At 36.9% G+C, this 21336-nt stretch overlaps 1 protein-coding gene across 1 annotated transcript in view; it reads right to left on the bottom strand.

The window, feature by feature from the left end:
• Positions 1 to 5418, bottom strand: part of LOC114202783 (complement factor H) — an 88544-nt gene extending 83126 nt beyond the window's left edge. The window contains exon 1 of the mRNA XM_088016999.1: positions 5361 to 5418. Coding sequence (XP_087873125.1) covers positions 5361 to 5418 — 58 coding nt within the window. The remainder of the gene's footprint in view (positions 1 to 5360) is intronic.
• Positions 5419 to 21336: the final 15918 nt, after the last annotated feature.

The following is a 21336-nucleotide window of genomic DNA, read 5'->3' as shown; positions in this document are numbered from 1 at the left end:
AAGCAAATGGGAGAACAGGTAATAGCTATAAGAAAATCAGGCAGAATACAAGTATGCCATAATTAGGGTCGAAACAAGTTACTCTCAGGATACAGCTTAAATACATCACTGAAATCAAGTTTCTTGGAATGTGTAGTGTTTGGATTGCTAATACCTAATGCCAATTATTGTTCAAGTCAAAATGGTAGCTTCTTAAAATAAGTTGTTAGTATATACTGACTGGTTGCTATAAAAAGGAGCTGTGTCAGAGGATGACTTTAATGGGGGACCTTTGAAAACTCTGTAGCAGGAATGATTTAGCATCTGAATAATTCTCACGACAATCTTGAGGATAAGAATTAAAAAAGAAAAAGAAGAAAAACAACACACACTATACCCAATTTCACCTGTAGCACTTGTGGAAATGCCATTGATGGAAGATTTAGAAATGTGGGGCTGATTTCAAACCTCCATTTTTACTGATCTACTGAGAGTCTTGTGTATACCAACTGATGCTTCCTCGGTCTTAAATGTCCTCCTCCCTGTCATCCTTATCTGGTTAACTCCTATTGAACCTTCAAAGCCTCTCCAAGATGCCACCGTGACCCTGACCTATTTCCCTCTCTTCGTTCCAGCTCTTACAAATCAACTCCTCAACCCTAGCCCACTCCAGGCTCTCATTCCTATTTGGGTTTCTTGCCTCCTCTAAATGATCCTATACTCTCTCTTTTGCTTATCTCCATCGCAGTGCTTTATATGATAAAATTCAATATGGTAATAAAATACAGTAATCATTCCTTTTGTTTTCCCCACTAAATGAATGGCCTTTTGGAAAATGCTAGTCATAGGGCCTGGCACTTAAGAGTCACTCAAAAAATGATCATTGGATGAACAAAGAAATGAATGAAAAAAATGAACGGATGACTAGGGAACTCTCCTGGAACCTTTCCATTATACCTGAAGATTATAGGCAACCTCTGGAAAGAGCATAGTGGATGGTAGCAAATGTAAAAGGTAAGACTTGGGAACAAATGTTTCGTGATCTTAAAGCTCCATTGCATGAACCCCAGAAACTCTGATACCTGTAATTCCATTGTACATCTAGTCCACGTATCCAAAGTTTGAATTTATGTTATAATTTTGAAGTCAGGAATCATTTTAGTTTAGTTCAAAAAATAACTTTTGGGAGCCTATGAAGTGAACGTTTCAGTAACCACTATTCTCTCTATTACATTTTTGGTCAACAAGATTTGAGAAACTTGGTGCTCTCAGTTAAAATGTCAAAAGAAGAGTGCTCTGTCAAATCTTTTTACCCCTTTCCTTCTGTTATTTTTGTGATTTTTTTTCTGTTCTATTACTTTAATTTCTCTGAGTCATTTTTATAATGTTTCCTTATAATTTTAAGCTGAAATGTTAAGACTCCCCCCCATTATTTCATGTTCTTTTTACGTACCATATTCTGAAACTAGTTAAAGTTGTTAAATGGGTGAAGTGAGCACAGGAGAGATTGGTTGGCAAGAATCTCACAGGCCCGGGCAGGTGGGGGATGGTGTGGGGGGTGAGGAGGGGGGAGGCTTTGCTGGGAAGAAGGAAAAGTGCAAAGGCTGTTGAACAATCAGGAATTGAGCAAAGAAAAGTGGATCGATTTAGACTTTGGCTCAAGCCCTAGCAATCAAAGGCCAAAAATGAAGACTCTACTAAATTGTGTGTGGGGAACTTACTTTTGGGAACTTTTGGGAACTTACTTCTAGCTAAGAATAATTTCACCAATCCTTAATAATTCAGTTCTAGGTGAACATTACATGCAGGCAGAAGAGTAGCTTGTTCATTTTCCGGATATGCCTACACTTAAAATAAACAAGGCTTGCTTTGGCAGACCTCTCCCTCTCATGACATTCCGGGGGCATCTCCTCTGACCCTTCTTATGGGGCTCACCGGCGTGCTTCCCCATCGGATCTCCCCTCCCCAGGAATACCCCAGGTCCCAGACTTGCTTAGTCCAGTTCTTCACCCTCATCATCCCATTCTACCTTTCCTGACTTAAAATGGCTACAGAGGAGCTATCAGCTTACAATAATTCACAGCGAATTGCAGTGAATAATACTAGCTTTAACTCTTCTAAAGTATTTAGTCAGAGTATTTGTCATTCCACATTAACCTCAGGTTTGTTGAATCTGGTGATATCGACACGTAAAACATTTTTGAAGAAGAGAGGATATTGAAAGCGGTTGGGTCATTGCACAACTTTAAATCACACCATGTAGGCAAACACCACAGAACTATCTCTGAAAATGTGGGGTTTGGGTGAAGGGAGAAGGAGAATTCTTATTTATGATATTGGAATTGGAACATAGAATTTGGGATTAAAAACCACTACCTCAGGTTTTCTGGATTAGATAACTGTGTATTACATTCACATATATCCTCATAAAATACATTTTATAATTCATTTTTATGATTTATAATATCAATTATTGTTTCCATTTGGGGTTAACTGAAAATTTGAAACCATCTTATACTTGAAACAATAAATAAAAACTTTTTCTTCCTTTTTCTGATAGAAGAGCATCTCTCTAGTTTTGATCTATAATATATTTTAAGTCCGGGGGTGCCTGGGTGGCTCAGTCCTTAAGCGTCTCCCTTCGGCTCAGGTCATGGTCCCAGGGTCCTGGGATCGAGCCCCACATCGGCTCCCTGCTCGGCGGGGAGGTCTGTTTCTCCCTCTCCCACTCCCCCTGCTGTGTTCCCTCTCTCGCTGTGTCTCTCTCTGTCAAATAAATAAATAAAAATCTTAAAAAACATATATATTTTAAGTCCAAAAGAACTTTTTTGCCCTTTTAACATCCAGAATTAGATAACACGTATATCTCTCCACACAAAAATAGCCAGTATGTACTTGGACATGTTTCAGTAGGTTTTAATTTATTCACAGGAATTTCTGGGTTTTCTCTGTTTGTCAAATAAATAAATTTAAGCCAGGAATTTCTGGGCTGTGGCTAATTTCAAAGAGTATGTGGTATGTTTGAGGGACTGTTACTCTCAACTTTGTCCTCTAAATCTGACCAGATTCTTAGCAGCCTAGGGGGACTCTTGCAAACATGATGTTTTATAAGGAAGCAACTCATGTTTCTATACAAATGGAATGGGAATGCAGAGAACCTATCGCATTGAAAAGGTACTAGTTGGTCTCCGAGAGACTTGGGCCAATAAATTCTTCCTATCGGCTGGTATGCCTATTTAGTGGTGAGTAACATTTTTTGAGGGATGTTCACTTTAAACAGAGCAGAGGCCATTTATGAAATGCTACAACGTCAAGCCTGGTTGAATAAAGCAGATTGTGAAAATATTCAAACCAGTATTCAACCAGAAGAAACTGATAACACATTTAAACACATTTTGATGAAATATAAAATACAGATGAAATGAGTCAGCTGGATCAATTACGTAAGGAGTTTAAATGGCTATGATTTAATTTTTATTACATAATTTGTAGCACCCAATTTTAATACTTCAAATTCCACTTTGTAAGCACTTAAACGGTTTAATTAAACTTGGCCTCAATTCTTGAGTTTTAAACATGAACTAGAAATAAATCTTCCTTACATGACAAATGATATCTACATAAAGCCTCAGCAAACAATATGTAAAATTTTGAGACACTGAAACTATTCCTGTTAAAGAAAAGACAAAAAACACTTACGGAAAGAAAAAGATGTTTGTGGGGCGCCTGGATGGCTCAGTTGGTTAAGTGTCTGCCTTTGGCTCAGGTCATGATCCCAAGGTCCTGGGACTGAGTCCCGCATAGGGCTCCCTGCTCAGCGGGGAGCCTGCTTTTCCCTCTGCCACCCCTCCCCCCTTGTGCTCTCTCTCTCTCTCTCTGTTTGTCAAATAAATAAATAAAATCTAAAAAAAAAGAAAAAGAAAAAGATGTTTGCTACAAGTGGTAACATTAACAGGGTTCTGGAACTCTTTGCCAATACAGTAATATTTTACTTTTGAATATGAACTGTAATATTTATGTGTGCAGGGAAATGATGGAATACCTAGTTTAAAAGGTGGCTGGATATAAGGTTTCCAAGCTAAAAATCAAGCAGTAGCACATTAGAATGCAAAACTGAAAAAAGGCTCTATCCTAGAAAAAAATTAAATGCATTTGAACAAACCTTAAAGGATATAATTAAACAGATATCTACTTTTATTTTGTAGATTGAGAGACGCTCAAGGAGAGAGATTTTATGTTATTTGCTAACATTTCTCAATGCTTAGCGGCTGACATGAAGTAAGCCTTCAATCAAAACTTGTTGACTTAGTGAAAAGTTTTGGAAATTTAAGAATGGTAGGTAACTAACTGATTTGGTTTAAAAAATGTCAGTCAAATATTATCACATAACTAGTTACCTATCATGAATTAGAAACCACATTTCCTCCAAAGAAACTTTTTAATCTATTGAGAAGTAGTGTTAGAATTAAATTTAATATAAATCTAGTAATTGTCTTACTGATACCAGAAAGAAAACTTATACATGCATATTTGCTACTCCTAAAGACTGCTCTTCTAGAATAACTTAGATGTTACAAACATTGCATGTTCAATTTTTTCAAATTTATGTGATATTTTCATTCTAATGATACAAGTAGTGCTTGCTTCTCGACAAGACTTCTAAGGCTGTGGCAATATCATTTGTAAACGATAAATGGAATTTTCTTTAGAGAGAGGTAACATCTATATCTGAAATAAATTCAATCATTAGATGATTTGAAGGCTTCTATTCTGTAATTTCTGTTCTGGTTCTATACATGTTCATATGCTTCTTAATACTTTCACACAAAACATTTTGGTGAAAATTCTAAGCAAAAAAATAGATTATGATAATTTCAAGGGAAATTATTAAGATATATTACAGTTTTCAAAATGTTTATTAAAACATTTTTTGAGGGGCACCTGGGTGGCTCAGATGGTTAAGCGTCTGCCTTTGGCTTAGGTCATGAGATCCAGGTCCTGGGATGGAGCCCCAGGGGGTGGGGGTGGGGTTGGGGAGGGGTGCTCCAGCTCAGCAGGGAGTCTGCTTCTCCCTCTCCCTCTGCCTCTCCCCTGCTTGTGCTCTCTCTCTCTCTGTTTCTCTCTCAAATGAATAAATAAAATCTTTAAAAAGCCCATTTTTAAAATTTTTACGTTAAATAAAACGATGATAAATAATCACATCATTTAAATAAGCTACTTACATTTTTAAAAACTTAACAATGTCAAAAACCACTCACACACGAAGCTACAGAACAGTAATTAAATCACATTTTCTAGACCAAATTCCTATTACCACTGCGAAAAGCATATTAACAAATGTTTTATAATATAGAAAAAAGTCTTCCTTTTTTTACTCTTACCTTCAGCCATACAAACAGTCCACAATATAAGCCAAACGATCTCCCCTGGAAATCTCATTTTGAGGATTTTTTAGGAGTACATTTAACAGCTGACAGCGCTCACACTATGTCAAGTTCTCTTCCTCTAAAAATTGTGATTAGTGCAGGAAAGCACTTGCTCAAAAGGAAATTGAAACACAGCTCGGGAATTAAAGGGAGTACTAGATGCTCCGCCCATCAGAAACTTTTGCAAAGTAAAAGGGAAAAATCAACCTCAAGTCCCAGCATTGCCAGAGTTTGGATCTGATTCTCCCTGCATTCCCACTGAATGTTAATGCTGTGACCTGCTTTTGATTTGTTTTTATAAACTCAGGCATGTCCGCCGCTGGAGCACGTTCAAGTTCTTGGAATGTGCAAAGCAGTAACTGGTGATATCCTTTGGATTTCATAAACCTTCAAAAGAGAAAATAATAGAAGCTCTTTTAAAAAATCATTTACAGAAGTTGAAGTGAGTCAATGCTTTCACAAACAAGACCCAGACAATGTGAGTAAACCTTGCCAAGAATGTAGTGCTGGCTTGCTTTTCCCACAGTCCAGGAAATTATTCCTTTAAGGGATTGTTATATACGTGTGTGAAGCAACATGATCACTCTCCTTGGTCATAAATGCGTTTAGTAATTGAAAAATCAAGAAATTTGAACACTGAGTTTTTAAACTTTATATTGAAATTTAATATGCATAAAGAGCATATAAGCAAATGGGTTGATGACTATTGAGAAGGTGGAGACAGGTATCCAACCCGCGCCAAGCTGAGGACATTGAACAGCACTAGCTCTCTGGGAAGCCCCAGTTGTCCCTTTCGGTCAGCCCCTCCCAACCTCTCCCTCACCACACAGAGGGGGACCACTGTCCTGATCTCTAAGAACATGGAATCCATTTGTCTGTTTTGTACTTTACATAAATTGAAAGATATTTATTTTTTAGTGTGTAGAGCCTTTCACTAAAAATTATGTGTGTTATTCAACCGCACTGTTGGGTTTAATTACAGATTACTAATTCTTACTGCTGTGTAATATTCAATTATGTGAATATACCACATTTTTATTGTGTGCCTGTTGGTGGGCATCTGAGTAGATTCTAGTTAGGAGGTAATAGAAATAGGGCTGCTGTTATGAGGTTTTTGACAAAGACATGTCCTCATTTCTGAGGAGTACATACCTAGGGGTGGAATGGTAGGACCGAATGGATGAATATGTTTAGGTGTAACGTGGTAGCATCAGAGAGTTTTCTGAAAGGATTAAGCTAATTGGTGTTTCCATCAGTGTGTAAATTGCTCCAAATCCTCAACACACTTGATGTTTTCAATCTGTGTAATTTTAGCCATTCTATTGAACACAGAGCAGTAATTCTCTGGGGTTTTAATGTGCATTTTCCTGAGGACAAATGAAGTTGAGCGACTTTCACGTAGCGATTGGTCATTTAGATGTCCTCTTTGGTGAATTGTCCATTCAAGTCTTTTGCGTGTATATATATTTTCTATTGAGCTGTCTTCTACTTACCTCATTGTAGGAATTCTTTTTATATTCTTTAGATAATCTTTGACATATTTATTGTAAACATCTTCTCTCAGTCCGTGGGTTGTCATTTTGCCTAGTGTTTTTTAATGGGCAGAATTTCTGCATTTTAAATTGAACAATTAAATGTTTTGTTTACATAATTATGCGTGACTCTCATTTTTTCAAACATATTCTTGAAGAGTCCAACTGACAAAGGTAGCCTGCTTTAGAAGCTGGACACTTTTCAAGAGGGTTCAAATCACAAATTCATGCTGAATTCAGTGACACGTTTAAGCAGAAAAGAATCCTGGGTCACCAAGTCCCCTTGCATGTTTATTGCTCTAGCTACAACAGAATCCATCCTTATAAATGTCACAGGATATAACAATTGCAGTGGAAAAAAAGAAAATGTTTGGAGCTTAAGAAGAAAAGACATTTTTTCAATTTTTTTTTTTCTACTTGGGTTAGTGCATTTTGTGTCCTATTTAAGGATTCCTTGCCTACTCCTAGGACACAACGATGCTTTCCTCTAAAAGCATTATTTTGTCTTTCACATTTAAGACTGCATTTGACTTTTGTGTATGGTATAATAAAGGGCAACAGATACATTTTTTAAAATATGGCAATCCAACTGTTCTGGCACTGTTTACTGAAAATACCATCTCTTTCCTACCGTACTGCTCTACTCTGACTTTTGTCATAAATCATGCAACTGGATATATGTGAGTCCATCTCCTAATCTCTTCTACTAAGCTTAGTGAATTCACACTGAAATGGCTACAAGTCCCACTTTAGTTTTTAAAATAAAATATCTGAGGAAGTGTCGATTTCTGGGAACTTGGGGGTTTTCTAGTTATCTTTTAAATTGATTTCTTATAAAGACAAATACCATATGATTTCATTTATATGAGGAATTTAAGAAATGTAACAGATGAACATAGGGGGAGAAAAGAGAGAGGAAAACTCTAAAACAGACTTGTAACTATAGAGAACAAACTGAGAGTGGCTGGAGGGGCAGTGGGCAGGTGGATGGGTTAAATGGGTGACGGGTATGAAGGAGGGCACTTATTGTGATGAGCACTGGGTGTTGTATGTAAGTGATGAACCACGAAATCCTACACCTGAAACTAATATTACATGCTATGTTAACTAGCATTGAAATAAGAACTTGGAAGAAAAAAATTTCAAAAAAGTTGTTTTCTTGTTTAATTTTATTGTGATCTAAAGATGTACTCTCAATAATTTTATGCTTTGAAAATTTGATGAGATTAGTATCCAAAATACATAAAGAACTTATCAAACTCAACACCCCAAAAAGGAATAATTCAATTTAAAAATAGGCAGAAGGCATGTATAGACATTTTTCTGAGGAAGACATGTAGATGGCCGACAGACACATGAAAAGATGCTTAACACCATGATCAGGGAAATACAAATCAAAACTACAATGAGATATCACCTCACACCTGTCAGAATGGCTAAAACCAACAACACAAGAAACAACTGGTGTTGACATGGATGCAGAGAAAAGGGGAACCCTTTTGCCCTGGTGGTGGGAATGTAAAGTGGTATAACCACTCTGGAAAACAGTATAGAGGTTCCTCAAAAAGTTAAAAATAGAACTACCCTATGATCCAGCAACTGTACTACTAGGTATTTACCTGAAGAATGCAAAAATACTAATTCAAAGGGTTACATATGCCCCAGGATTTATAGCAGCATTATCAACGATAGCCAAATTATGGAAACAGCCCAAATGTCCATTGATTGAGGAATGGATAAAGAAAAGGTGGTGTATATATACAAAGGAATATTGCTCAGCTGTTGGCTGAGTTGGCTGAGAATGAAATCTTGCCAACTGCAATGACATGGATGGAGCTAGAGAATAATGCTAAGTGTAATAAATCAGTCAGAGAAAGACAAATACCATATGATTTCACTCATATGTGGAATTTAAGAAACAAAACAAACAAGCAAAGGGGAAAAAAAAGAGGGAGAGAAGCAAACCAAGAAACAGACTCTTAACTATAGAGAACAAACTGATGGTTACCAAGGGGGAGGTGGGTGGAGGGATGGGTTAAATAAGCGAGGGGGATTAAGAAGTGCACTTGTGATGAGCACCGGGTGTTGTATGGAAGTATTGATTACTCTATTCCACACTTGAAACTAATATTACACTGTATGTTAACTGGTATGTAAATAAAAATTTATAAAAGTAATGAAAAAAAGTGATGAGATTTTCTTTATGGCCCATTATATGCTCATTATTCTACCCATGTCACGTAGGTCAAATTTATGATTCTATTGTTCAAATCTTTTATATTTTTACTATGTCTTAATCTGCTTATTCTATTAGATATTGGAAGGATGTGTTAAATATTCTATTGTGATTGTGGATTTGTCTATTTTTTGGCTTATATCAATCTTTTAAAATATATTTTAAAAGCTATGATGATGCTTACATACATACTGAGAATTGTTAAATCCTTCTTTTGCATTGGTCACTTTATCATAAAATGTCCCTCCTGACCTTTAATTTTGCTTCCAGTATGGTTTTCCATCTGTTTTATTTCTTTTCTTTTTGTTTGTGTTTCCAAAAAATTTGATACACAAAACCAAACTTGTCTTTTGTTTTGAGAAAAATAAGAAATAAAAGAGTATATGTGAAAAATCAAGCAAATATGAATTTTCAGCTATCATTCTGAAGTTGAATTTTAACTGGTGGCACACAAATTAATGGCATAGATACCTCTTTATTTTTTCCTTGGTTTTATGTTTCTGACTACGAATCTAAATATCTTGCTTTATTTAGAATTCTAATAGTAGTTCTTGCCTAATAACAATACTTAGGGAGTATTCTAACTAACTAGTCATTAACACTTAGGGAGTACGCTAGAATGTTATCATGATTAATACTAGTGAATTCCAACTGTATACCAAACACAGACCTATGCACATTTGGCAACACTGTACTTATAACAATATAATTAAATAGGAGACTATTACTATCTCCAATGTATAGATGAGTGAACTGAACTGCAGAACATTAAAGCAACTTTGTCAAAGTCACAAGATTTCAATAGGACCAGGTATCAAACCTGAGATGATCTCCTGAATCTCACTTTTTAACTTACACAGATCTGCCTCTCAAATGATTTGCTTCTGATGCTACTAAGTTTACATAAATTTAGCTGTGAATAAATAATTCCTTTATATAATTAAAAATACTATAAAATATTTACATATGTATTCTAGTATATGCTTCATAGTTACCTATGTATTTTATAGTTATACATGCATATTACTATAAAGATTTTTAATATATACACACATTTATGAGGAATTTAAAGTATGCCTAGGGGTGAATTTACTATACAATTTTTATTTTACCTGCAATTGTTGAATGTCAGATGCCACTCCATTATTGAAGTGAAAATAATTGAATTAATTTCAACAATATCTTTCAGAAGCATCATTTTTACTGCTTTTTTTTTCTCTTCAATGTGATTTCAAAGATCAATAGATAAGGCATTGGAGTGCCTGGGTGGTGCAGTTGGTTAAGATTCTGACTTGGTTTCGGTTCAGACTGTGGTCTCAGTGTGGTGAGATGGAGCCCAGCGTCAGGCTATGAGCTCAGAGTGGAGTCTGCTTAAGATTCTCTCCCTCTCATTCTGCCCCCTACCCCCTGTGCTCTGTATCTAAAGTAAATAAGTAAACCTTTTTTAAAAAAGATAAGGCATTAGTTGAATGCTATTGTTGCATTTTCATTCTTCATCAATACTTTAAAAAACCAAATGTTTATTTAAAAGAGATTTAGAAGAACATAAGAAAAGTACCAACAAGTTATTATTTAATAACATAAAGTTGTTATGTAGTATTAGATTACCATTAGCAATTACAGACAACAAATAGTTACCTATTAATACTAAAAGAGTTATAAACTTGTGTTAGAGAAAAATCTCATATTGTTCAAACTGTACGTAACATTTACACTTAGTGAAAAATGACTGGTGTGGTCAACACATACAATAGGAATTAGGAGGAAGGAGAAATTCCTTTCCTAAAAGGCTTGATTTGGGATGGTCTCCAGAATATTGGGTTATTAAATTGAAGTTTTAGGGACAAGTACACCTGAGCAAAGATTCTACGGTAAAGGAAAGCAAAGAGAGTGTTCTAGGATTAATGAGAAGACTAACACTGGAGCAGTGGTTTTGCACAAGGAAGTTGTGGAAGAAGGAAGAGGAGTTTTGAATGAGAAGGTTTGAATTTCACACAAAAGATTTATAAATTATTTTATAAGCAGTATGAAATCTTTAACAGATCTAATCAAGGAAAAGGAATGCAGAATATGCAGTATTGTAACGTTACTTCGGCAGTTGCATTAGAATGGATGGAGGGAAAAGGACTTAGAAGATGGATACAAATTAAGCAGATGACTGAATGAATTCATCATGCAACATTTATATGGAAGCCCACTGAGAAGAACAGGGCAAAAAACTGAAGAATACAGTCAGAGCTTGATTTCCTTTGAAGCCAATAAAGTTTGAGCTTCAGGCCTTTTCATTCGAACAACACCATCAAGGATATGAGAGAGACCTTAGTGATGCTTTTTTGTGGTCATTTTTTTTAGTTGAAAAGATATCTTAATTGCAAGGAATAAACTATTTTCTTCTATTCTGATTTCCCTTTCATCATACTTCCACTGAGCTAGTGACATTAGAAAATCACAAGCGTTTGGAGGACTCAACCAAGAAGTCAAGGAGAGAATACATTTAGTTTGATATCAGTGAGATATATTCTGCAGCCACAATTGTATATAATTCGGTCACTGATGGCCATCTAAGTGTAAGAATGGCTTCTAGGAAGACTCCTATCACCCCTGTGCCAAATCGATTGGCATCATGAACAAAGAAGCCGGAAGGAAGACACAGCACACATGGATGTCTATGTGGCATAATGCCTGGCACCAGAAGGATATAGGTCATGAGGGAGAAACATTTTTAAAAGTGTGGAGACAATCATTGGTTGTGTAAATAGATGATTCAGTTCTCACTGATGCCTAATGAGAATGGAAGTTTGCTTCTGCCACACATGATATAGTAACATCAATAGACATACCATAACACTTATGTCTCTACAATGAGGACATTGAGAGCAAACTAATTTACAATACCTCACTCAATTCAAGTAGTATTTAATATTAATTACAGCACAAAAACCCATTTAATGCCCTGAAATCTTGTAGTTCATTATATCAAGGAAACTTGACAGAGGTTTTCCAAAATTTGACAACAATCCTAAAAATTTATAGAACAGTACAAATCATGAGTTGTGAACCCGAAAGAATTTTTCTAATATTTCAATAACAAGTGACAAATTTAAATCAAACACACTAAAGGAAAGACTGAATTATTTTTCTATTTTCTCTATATTGAAAATATTAGAAAATTGTGGTATTCTAGGAGAATAAAATTCCATGCGCAGAGTATTTCTCAAAAGAATTTTCAAGTAATCATCTCCAAAATTTAATTTTATAGAAATACTATAATTTAAAAATCAACCCATAGCAGTTTCAATAAATGGTAAGATGGAACATACTTTCAATTCCTCGGGATCCTCTTGAATGGTATCCCAGTTTTTATTTTTCTCTGTCAAGAAATGATTAGAAATAAATTCAGATGATTAGAAATAAATTTGAATGGCAAGGTTATGAAGATCCCTTTAGACTGCATATAAAAATCTATTTTTTAATTGTTCACAGATTAAAACTGTCATTTCCTGAAGGGGGCAACGCTGGGGTCTTATATATCAAAAATAATTGAACTGCTGAATAAAATAGCCAACCGTATTCGTCTCATTTGTTATCTTTAGTCCTGTTATCTTCAGTTGTGGTGTAAACTGAGGCTTACTGCAATGTTCTATTTCATGTGCCATGAGGGTAAGAGGGTAAGAATCAGGGTGAAAATGACTATTCTGATACCGACATCTTGAAATGATTACAGCATTTAATTTTGAAAAGGCATTAATAGTGGGGGTAATTGGCTATACCCAGACAGCCTTATGATAAGATTTGTTGGAGTGGAGGTGGGTGGGGGATGGGTTAATTGGGTGATGGGCATTAAGGAGGGCACTTGCTGTGATGAGCACTGGGTGTTATACTTAAGTGATGAATCACTAAATTTTATTCCTGAATATGTTATCTATATGTTATCTAACTTGAATTTAAATATAAACTTAGGAAAAAAAGATTAAGTAATCAATAACTTTCTTTTGTGTCTAAAAACAATGGTCAAATTTAGTTGAAGTTGGGGAGGGGGAGGAGCAAGATGGTGGAGGAGTAGGAGACCTCAATTTCTTCTGGTCCCAGGAATTCAGGTAGGTAGTTATCAAACCATTCAGAACACCTACAAACTCAAAAGGAGATTGAAGAAAAGAATAGCAGCAACTTTCTGAACAGAAAAGCGACCACTTTCTGGAAGGTAGGACGTGCAGAGAAGTGAGTCCAAGGTGATTTACGGGCGGAAAGATAGGCTGCGGGGGGAGGGAGCCTCCGTCAGTCACTACCAGCAAGTGATAGAGCCTCAGAACACAAAATCGGAAATTTTAGAGGTCTGCTCTGCTGAGGGACGTCACTCCAGTAGCTAAGCAGGGGGTGGAACCCTCACTGGGACAGTGTGGTCTCAGGACCCTCGGGGTCACAGAATGACTGGGGGTGCCTGAGTGTGGCAGAGCTCCCAGGTATCAGAGTGGGGAAGCTGGCTGCAAAGATGGAGCTGAGGAGTGGGCTCTCAGCTGGGGGTTGCCATAAACCGTGATCTGCGGCACTGTCGGGCCACTGCTCTTCCAGCAGGGACCCAACAAGTGGCAGATCCGGGGAGACTCCCCTTCCTCCCCCCGGGGTGGAGAGGTGCAGGAGCTCACCGCAGGAATCTGCTGGGTTTAGAGACTCCAAATGGGGTCGGGTGACAGAGATAGAAATGCTCGGACACTGGCCGGGTGAGCACGGAGTGCAGCTGGAGACTGGGGGGACAGGAGTGATTGATTGCTTTTCTCTGGGGGCACACTGAGGAGTGGGGCCCCGAGGTCTCGGCTCTGCCAGGTTCAGAGATTGGGAGGCCGCCATATTCACTCTCATCCTCCAAAGCTGTATGGAAAGGTTGCAGGGAACAAAAGCTCCCGAGAGTAAACCTGAGCAGATTGCTTAGTCCGGCCCCTGGCATGGGTGGGGTAATTCCACCTCCGGCAAAGACATTTGAGAATCACAGCAACAGGCCCCTCCCCCAGAAGATCAGTAAGAACATCCTGCCAAGACCAAGTTTAACGATCAATGAGAAAGGAAAAACCCCAGCGCTAGGGGAATACAGCACATAGAATTCATGGCTTTTTTCCCCATGATGCTTCAGTCTTTCAATGTTAATTTTTAAAATTTTCTTTATTTTTTCTTTTTCTATATTTTCATTGAATTTTTCTTTTCCTTTCTTAACCGACATCTTATTAATTCCTTTTTTAAAAAATCTTTTTTAATTTTTCATTTTTACAGTCATATTCTATCTCTTCATTGTATATAACCTTATTTTTGGTATATATATATATATATATATATATATATATATGTTATTCTTTCTTTAAAATTTTGAGATACAGTTTCTTCTAACAGACCAAAATATACCCTAAATCTAGTGTATGACGCCTAGTCACCTTCCTGATCACATTCTCTCTTTTTAAAATTTTTTTCATTCTTGTTTCAAACAACTTCTTATCTTATCAATTCCTTTTTTAAAATCTTTAATTTCCATCTTTACAGTCATATTCCATCCCTTCATCGTATTTACCCTTATTTTCGTGTATGTGTATACACACACACAGACCCACAAGTTTTTCTTTCTTTAAAATTTTGGGAAGCAATTTTTTCTAACAGACCAAAATATACCCAAAATCTAGTGTGTGGCTCTGTTATATTCATCACCCTGATCATATTCTTTTTTTTTCCCCTTTCTTTTCCCCCCCGTATCAGGACACTTCTGATTTGTTTAGTGTATATTTTTCTGAGGTCGTTGTTACACTTTTAGCATTTTTTTAAGTATTTTGTTCTCTCATTTATCTCTTCCCCTCTGGACAAAACGACAAGATGGAAAAACTCACCTCAAAAAAAAAGAACAAGAGGTAGTACCAACTGCCAGGGACCTAATCAATACAGACATTAGTAAGATGTTGGAACTAGAGTTCAGAATGATGATTATAAAGATACTAGCTGGGCTTGAAAAAAGCATAGAAGATACTAGAGAATCCCTTTCTGGAGAAATAAAAGAACTAAAATCTAACCAATATGAAATCAAGAAGGCTATTAATGAGGTGCAATAAAAAATGGAGGCTCTAACTGCTAGGATAAATGAGGCAGAAGGGAGAATTAGTGATATAGAAGACCAAATGATGGAGAATAAAGAAGCTGAGAAAAAGAGAGATAAACAACTACTGGATCATGAGGGCAGAATTCGAGAGATAAGCAATAGCATAAGATGAAACAACATTAGAATAATTGGGATCCCAGAAGAAGAAGAAAGAGAGAGAGGGGCAGAAGGTACATTGGAGCAAATTATAGCAGAGAAATTCCCTAATTTGGGGAAAGAAACAGGCATCAAAATCCGGGAGGCACAGAGAACCCCTCTCAAAATCAATAAAAATAGGTCAAAACCCCAACATCTAATAGTAAAACTTACAAGTCTCAGAGACAAAGAGAAAATCCTGAAAGCAGCTCGGGACAAGAGGTCTGCAACCTACAATGGTAGAAACATTAGATTGGCAGCAGAGCTATCCACAGAGACCTGGCAGGCCAGAAAGGACTGGCATGATATCTTCAGAGTACTAAATGAGAAAAATATGCAGCCAAGAATACTATATCCAGCTAGGCTGTCATTGAAAAGAGAAGGAGAAAGAAAAAGCTTAGAGGACAAACAAAAACTAAAAGAATTTGTGAACACAAAACCAGCCCTACAAGAAATATTGAAAGGGGTCCTCTAAGCAAAGAAAGAACCTAACTAAAAGTAACATAGACTAGAAAGGAACAGAGACATTATACAGTAACAGTCACCTTACAGGCAATACAATGGTACTAAATTCATATCTTTCAACAGTTACTCTGAATGTAAATGGGCTAAATGCCCCAATCAAAAGACACAGGGCATAAGATTGGATTTAACAAGACCCATCAATATGCCTTTTGCAAGAGACTCATTTTAGACCCAAAGACACCTCCAGATTTAAGGTGAGGGGGTGGAAAATCATTTACCATGCTAATGGACATCAAAAGAAAGCTTGGGTGGCAACCTTAGATCAGACAAATTAGATTTTTAAACCAAAGACTATAATAAGAGATGAGGAAGGACATTATGTCATATTTAAGGGGTCTATCCAACAAGAAGATCTAGCAATTTTAAATATCTATGCCCCTAACATGGGAGAAGCCAATTATATAAGCCAATTAATAACAAAATCAAAGAAACACATTGACAATAACACAATAATAGTAGGGGACTTTATTGTGAAATGGACACATATATGTCCATATTTGAAATGAACAGATCATCTAAGCAAAAGATCAACAAGAAAATAAAGGCTTTAAATGACACACTGGACCAGATGGACTTCACAGATATAGTCAGAACATTCCATCCCAAAGCAACAGAATAACATTCTTCTCTAGTGCCCATGGAACATTCTCCAGAATAGATCACATCCTGGGTCACAAATTAGGTCTCAACCAGTACCAAAAGATTGGGATCATTCTCTGAATATTTTTGGACCACAATGCTTTGAAACTAGAACTCAATCACAAGAGGAAAGTTGGAAAGAACTCAGATACATGGAAGCTAAATAACATTCTAATAAAGAATGAATGGGTCAACCAAGAAATTAAAGAATTAAAAAAATTAATGGAAACAAATGAAAACTAAAACAAAACAGTTCAAAATCTTTGGGATGAAGCAAAGGCAGTCCTAAGAGGAAAGTATATAGCAACACAAGCCTTCCTCAAGAAACAAGAAAGGTTTCAAATACACAACCTAACCCTACACCTAAAGGAGCTGGAGAAAGAACAGCAAATAAAGCCTAAACCCAGCAGGAGAAGAGAAATAATAAAGATCAGAGCAGAAATCAATGAAATAGAAACCAAAAGAACAGTAGAACAGATCAATGAAACTAAGAGCTGGTTTGTTGAAAGAATAAGATTGATAAACTCCAGGCCACACTTATCAAAAAGAAAAGAGAAAGGACCCAAATAAATAAAATCATGAATGAAAGAGGAGAGATCACAACCAACACCAAAGAAATACAACTAGAAGAACATATTATGAGCAACTAACTATATGCCAGCAAATTAGATAATCTGGAAGAAACCGATGCATTCCTAGAGATATATAAACTACCAAAACTGAACCAGAAAGAAATAGAAAACCTGAACAGACCCACAACCACTAAGGAAATTGAAGCAGTCATCAAAAATCTCCCAACAAACAAGAGCCCAGGGCTAGATGGCTTCCCAGGGCAATCTTACCAAACATTTAAAGAAGAATTAATACTTATTCTTCTGAAACTGTTCCAAAAAATAGAAATGGAGGAAAACTTCCAAACTCATATTATGAGGCCAGCATTACCTTGATCGCAAAACCAGACAAAGACATCAATAAGGAGAACTAGAGACCAATATCCCTAATGAACATGGATGCAAAAATTCTCACCAAAATACTAGCCATTAGGATCCAACAGTACATTAAAAGGATTATTCACCACGACCAAGTGGGATTTATCCCTGGGCTGCAAGGTTGGTTCAAAATCCACAAATCAATCAATGTGATACAATACATTAATAAAAGAAAGAACAAGAACCATATGCTCATCTCAACTGATGCAGAAAAAGCATTTGACAAAGTACAGCATCCTTTCTTGATCAAAACTCTTCACAGTGTAGTGATAGAGGGTACATACCTCAATATCATAAAAGCCATCTATGAAAAACCCACAGCAAATATCATTCTCAATGGGGAAAAACTGAGAGCTTTTCCGCTAAGGTCAGGAACGCGGCAGGGATGTCCACTATCACCACTGCTATTCAACATAGTACTAGAAGTCCTAGACTCAGCAATCAGACAAAAAAAAAAAAAAAAGAAAAAGAAAAAAGAAAGAAAGAAAGTAAAGAAAAAAGAAATAAAAGGCATCCGAATCGGCAAAGAAGAAGTCAAACTCTCACTCTTTGCAGATGATGTGATACTGTATGTGGGAAACCCAAAAGACTCCACCCCAAAACTGCTAGAACTCATACAGGAATTCAGTCAAGTGGCAGGATATAAAATCAATGCACAGAAATCAGTGGCATTCTTATACACCAACAACAAGACAGAAGAAAGAGATATTAAGGAGTCGATCCCATTTACAATTGCACCCAAAACCATAAGATACCTAGGAATAAATTTAACCAAAGAGGCAAAGAATCTGTACTCGGAAAACTATAGAATACTCATGAAAGATGTTGAGGAAGACACAAAGAAATGGAAAAATGTTCCATGCTCATGGATTGGGAGAACCAACATTGTGACAATGTCAATGCTACCTAGAGCAATCTACACATTCAATGCAATCCCTATCAAAATACCATCCACTTTTTTCAAAGAAATGGAACAAATAATCCTAAAATTTGTATGACACTAGAAAAGACCCCGAATAGCCAGAGGAATGTTGAAAAAGAAAAGCAAAGCTGGCGGCATCACAATTCCGGACTTCCAGCTCTATTACAAAGCTGTCATCATCAAGACAGCATGGTACTGGCACAAAAACAGACACATAGATCAATGGAACAGAATGGAGAGCCCAGAAATGGACCCTCAACTCTATGATCAACTCATCTTTGACAAAACAGGAAAGAATGTCCAATGGAAAAAAGAGAGTCTCTTCAACAAATGGTGTTGGGAAAATTGGACAGCCACATGCAGAAGAATGAAGCTGGACCATTTCCTTACACGACACACAAAAATAGACTCCAAATGGTTGAAAGACCTAAACGTGAGACAGGAGTCCATCAAAATCCTAAAAGAGAACACAGGCAGCAACCTCTTCGACCTCAGTCACAGCAACTTCTTCCTAGAAACATGGCCAAGGGCAAGGGAAGCAAGGGCAAACATGAACTATTGGGACTTCATCAAGATAAAAAGCTTTTGCACAGCAAAGGAAACAGTCAACAGAACCAAAAGACAACTGGCAGAATGGGAGAAGATATTCGCAAATGGCATATTAGACAAAGGCTAGTATCTAAAATCTCTAAAGAACTTATCAAACTCAACGCCCAAAGAACAAATAATCCTATCAAGAAATGGAGAGAAGATATGAACACAAGCTGGTGCAGCCACTCTGGAAAACAGTATGGAGGTTCCTCAAAAAATTGAAAATAGAGCTACCCTACAACCCAACAATTGCACCACTGTGTATTTGTCCCAAAGATACAAATGTAGTGATCCGAAGGGGCACATGCACCCCAATGTTTATAGCAGCAATGTCCACAATAGCCAAATTATGGAAAGAGCCTAGATGTCCATCAACAGGTGAATGGATAAAGAAGAGGTGGTATATATATATATATACAATGGAATATTATGCAGCCATCAAAAAATGAAATCTTGCCATTTGCAACAATGTGGATAGAAGTAGAGGGTATTATGCTAAGCGAAATAAGTCAATCAGAGAAATACAAGTATCATATGATCTCACTTATAGGAGGAATTTGAGAAACAAGACAGAGGATCATAGTGGAAGGGAGGGAAAAGTGAAACAAGACAAAAACAGAGAGGTAGACGAACCATAGAGACTCTTAATCTCAGGAAACAAACAGAGTTGCTGGAGCGGAGGGGGGTGGGAGGGAAGGGGTGGCTGGGTGATGGACACTGGGGAAGGTGTGTGGTATGGTGAGTGCTGTGAGTTGGTGTAAGACTGATGAATCACAGACCTGTACCCCTGAAACAAATGATATATGTTAATAAAAAAATTGAAGAAATATTTTAAAAAAGTTAGTTGAAGTCTATCCTTAATGAAAAAAATGGCCGCTGCTAGTTTTTGATATAATCTCTCCACTAGCAGTACCTGTCTGATGGCAGACACAGGACAGGATTCAGCGCTCTAATTAGAGGAGCCAAATAGAAGTATTTTTTTATTCGTTATGTTATTTTAAGACTGAACTACGTATTGACCTTAGTAACAAGAAATGAAATGGTATCCTGATTCTTTGCACATAGAGCTGGCTCCAAAGAAAAGCTGAATCAGCAGGGAAAGAAAAGAGAGAAAGAGAGAAAAAGAAAGAGATACCTCTTACTTCATTATGAACTTAACTGTGAAACTCGATTATGTAGTACTGGCTAAAATAAATTTAGGAAGGAAATTTCTAAAATGAGAATAAACTTGTGAAGTTACAGTGCTATGAATTTTTATGTTTAAACCACTTCAAATTGTTGTCCGAGAACGTCATCCTAATTCCCAACCCCCCCAATAGCACATAAAAACATGCTGTTAAGGATTTTGCTAACCTTCCGAAATTGCTTAATATAAAAGACTTTAAATATTGATTATTATAAGTGAAAAAGCATAACTTATTTTTGTTTTGATGACTTCTAAAATTTTGAAATGATGGTTTTTGATTATGAAATTAATTTCTTCACCATTCGTGCACTTCCCAGCTATTTGTCATTTTGGTTTATGCCTCCCATCTAAAACAGTTCTCTTGGAATGCTCCCAGTGAGCTTTCCAATCATATATTTAGTCCTTTTCAATGTATTGGTTTCTTAGGGCTACTGCAATAAATTACCACAGACTGGGTGGTTTAGAACAGAAATTTGTTTCCTCACAGTTCTGGAGGCCAGAAGTCTGAAGTGAAGGTGTTGGCAGGGCCACACCATCTCCAGAGATACTAGGGAGTACCTTTCTATGCTCTTCCTAGCTTCTGGTGCTGGTTGTCATCCTTGTAGTTCCTTGCTTTGCGGTGGCATCACTCCAGTCTCTACCTCCATTGTCATGTGGCCTTCCTCCTCGTGTGCTGTCTCCATGTTTCTGTGTCTAAATCTCCCCCTTTCTTTTCTAAGAACACCAGTCACTGATTACGGACCTTGATCTAGTGTGACCGAATCATACCTCGACTATATCTGCAAAGGTCCTATTTCCAGATAAAGTCACATTTCAAGTTATGGGAGGTAGGACTTGAACATACTATTTTGGGGGACATAATTCAACCAACAATACTCAGTCTTATTAAAAACTCCCCATACCCTCTCTGATGCCTTTGCCATTACTGATCTTTTTTCTTTGAAACTTCCCCTCCTTGTCTTTCATAATACTGAATTTTTCTTGTTCTTAATCTTCTCTAACTTTGTTCAGTTATGTCTTCTCGATTGTTTCATCGAGAACCAGAA

The sequence above is a fragment of the Eumetopias jubatus genome, unplaced genomic scaffold (genome assembly GCF_037043125.1).
Source record: "Eumetopias jubatus isolate StellerSeaLion01/CBP00866 unplaced genomic scaffold, mEumJub1_p1.0 scaffold_12, whole genome shotgun sequence".
Classification (NCBI taxonomy): Eukaryota; Metazoa; Chordata; class Mammalia; order Carnivora; family Otariidae; genus Eumetopias; species Eumetopias jubatus.
Note: the sequence above shows the minus strand (reverse complement) of the source record. Positions and strands in the feature narration are given on the sequence as shown.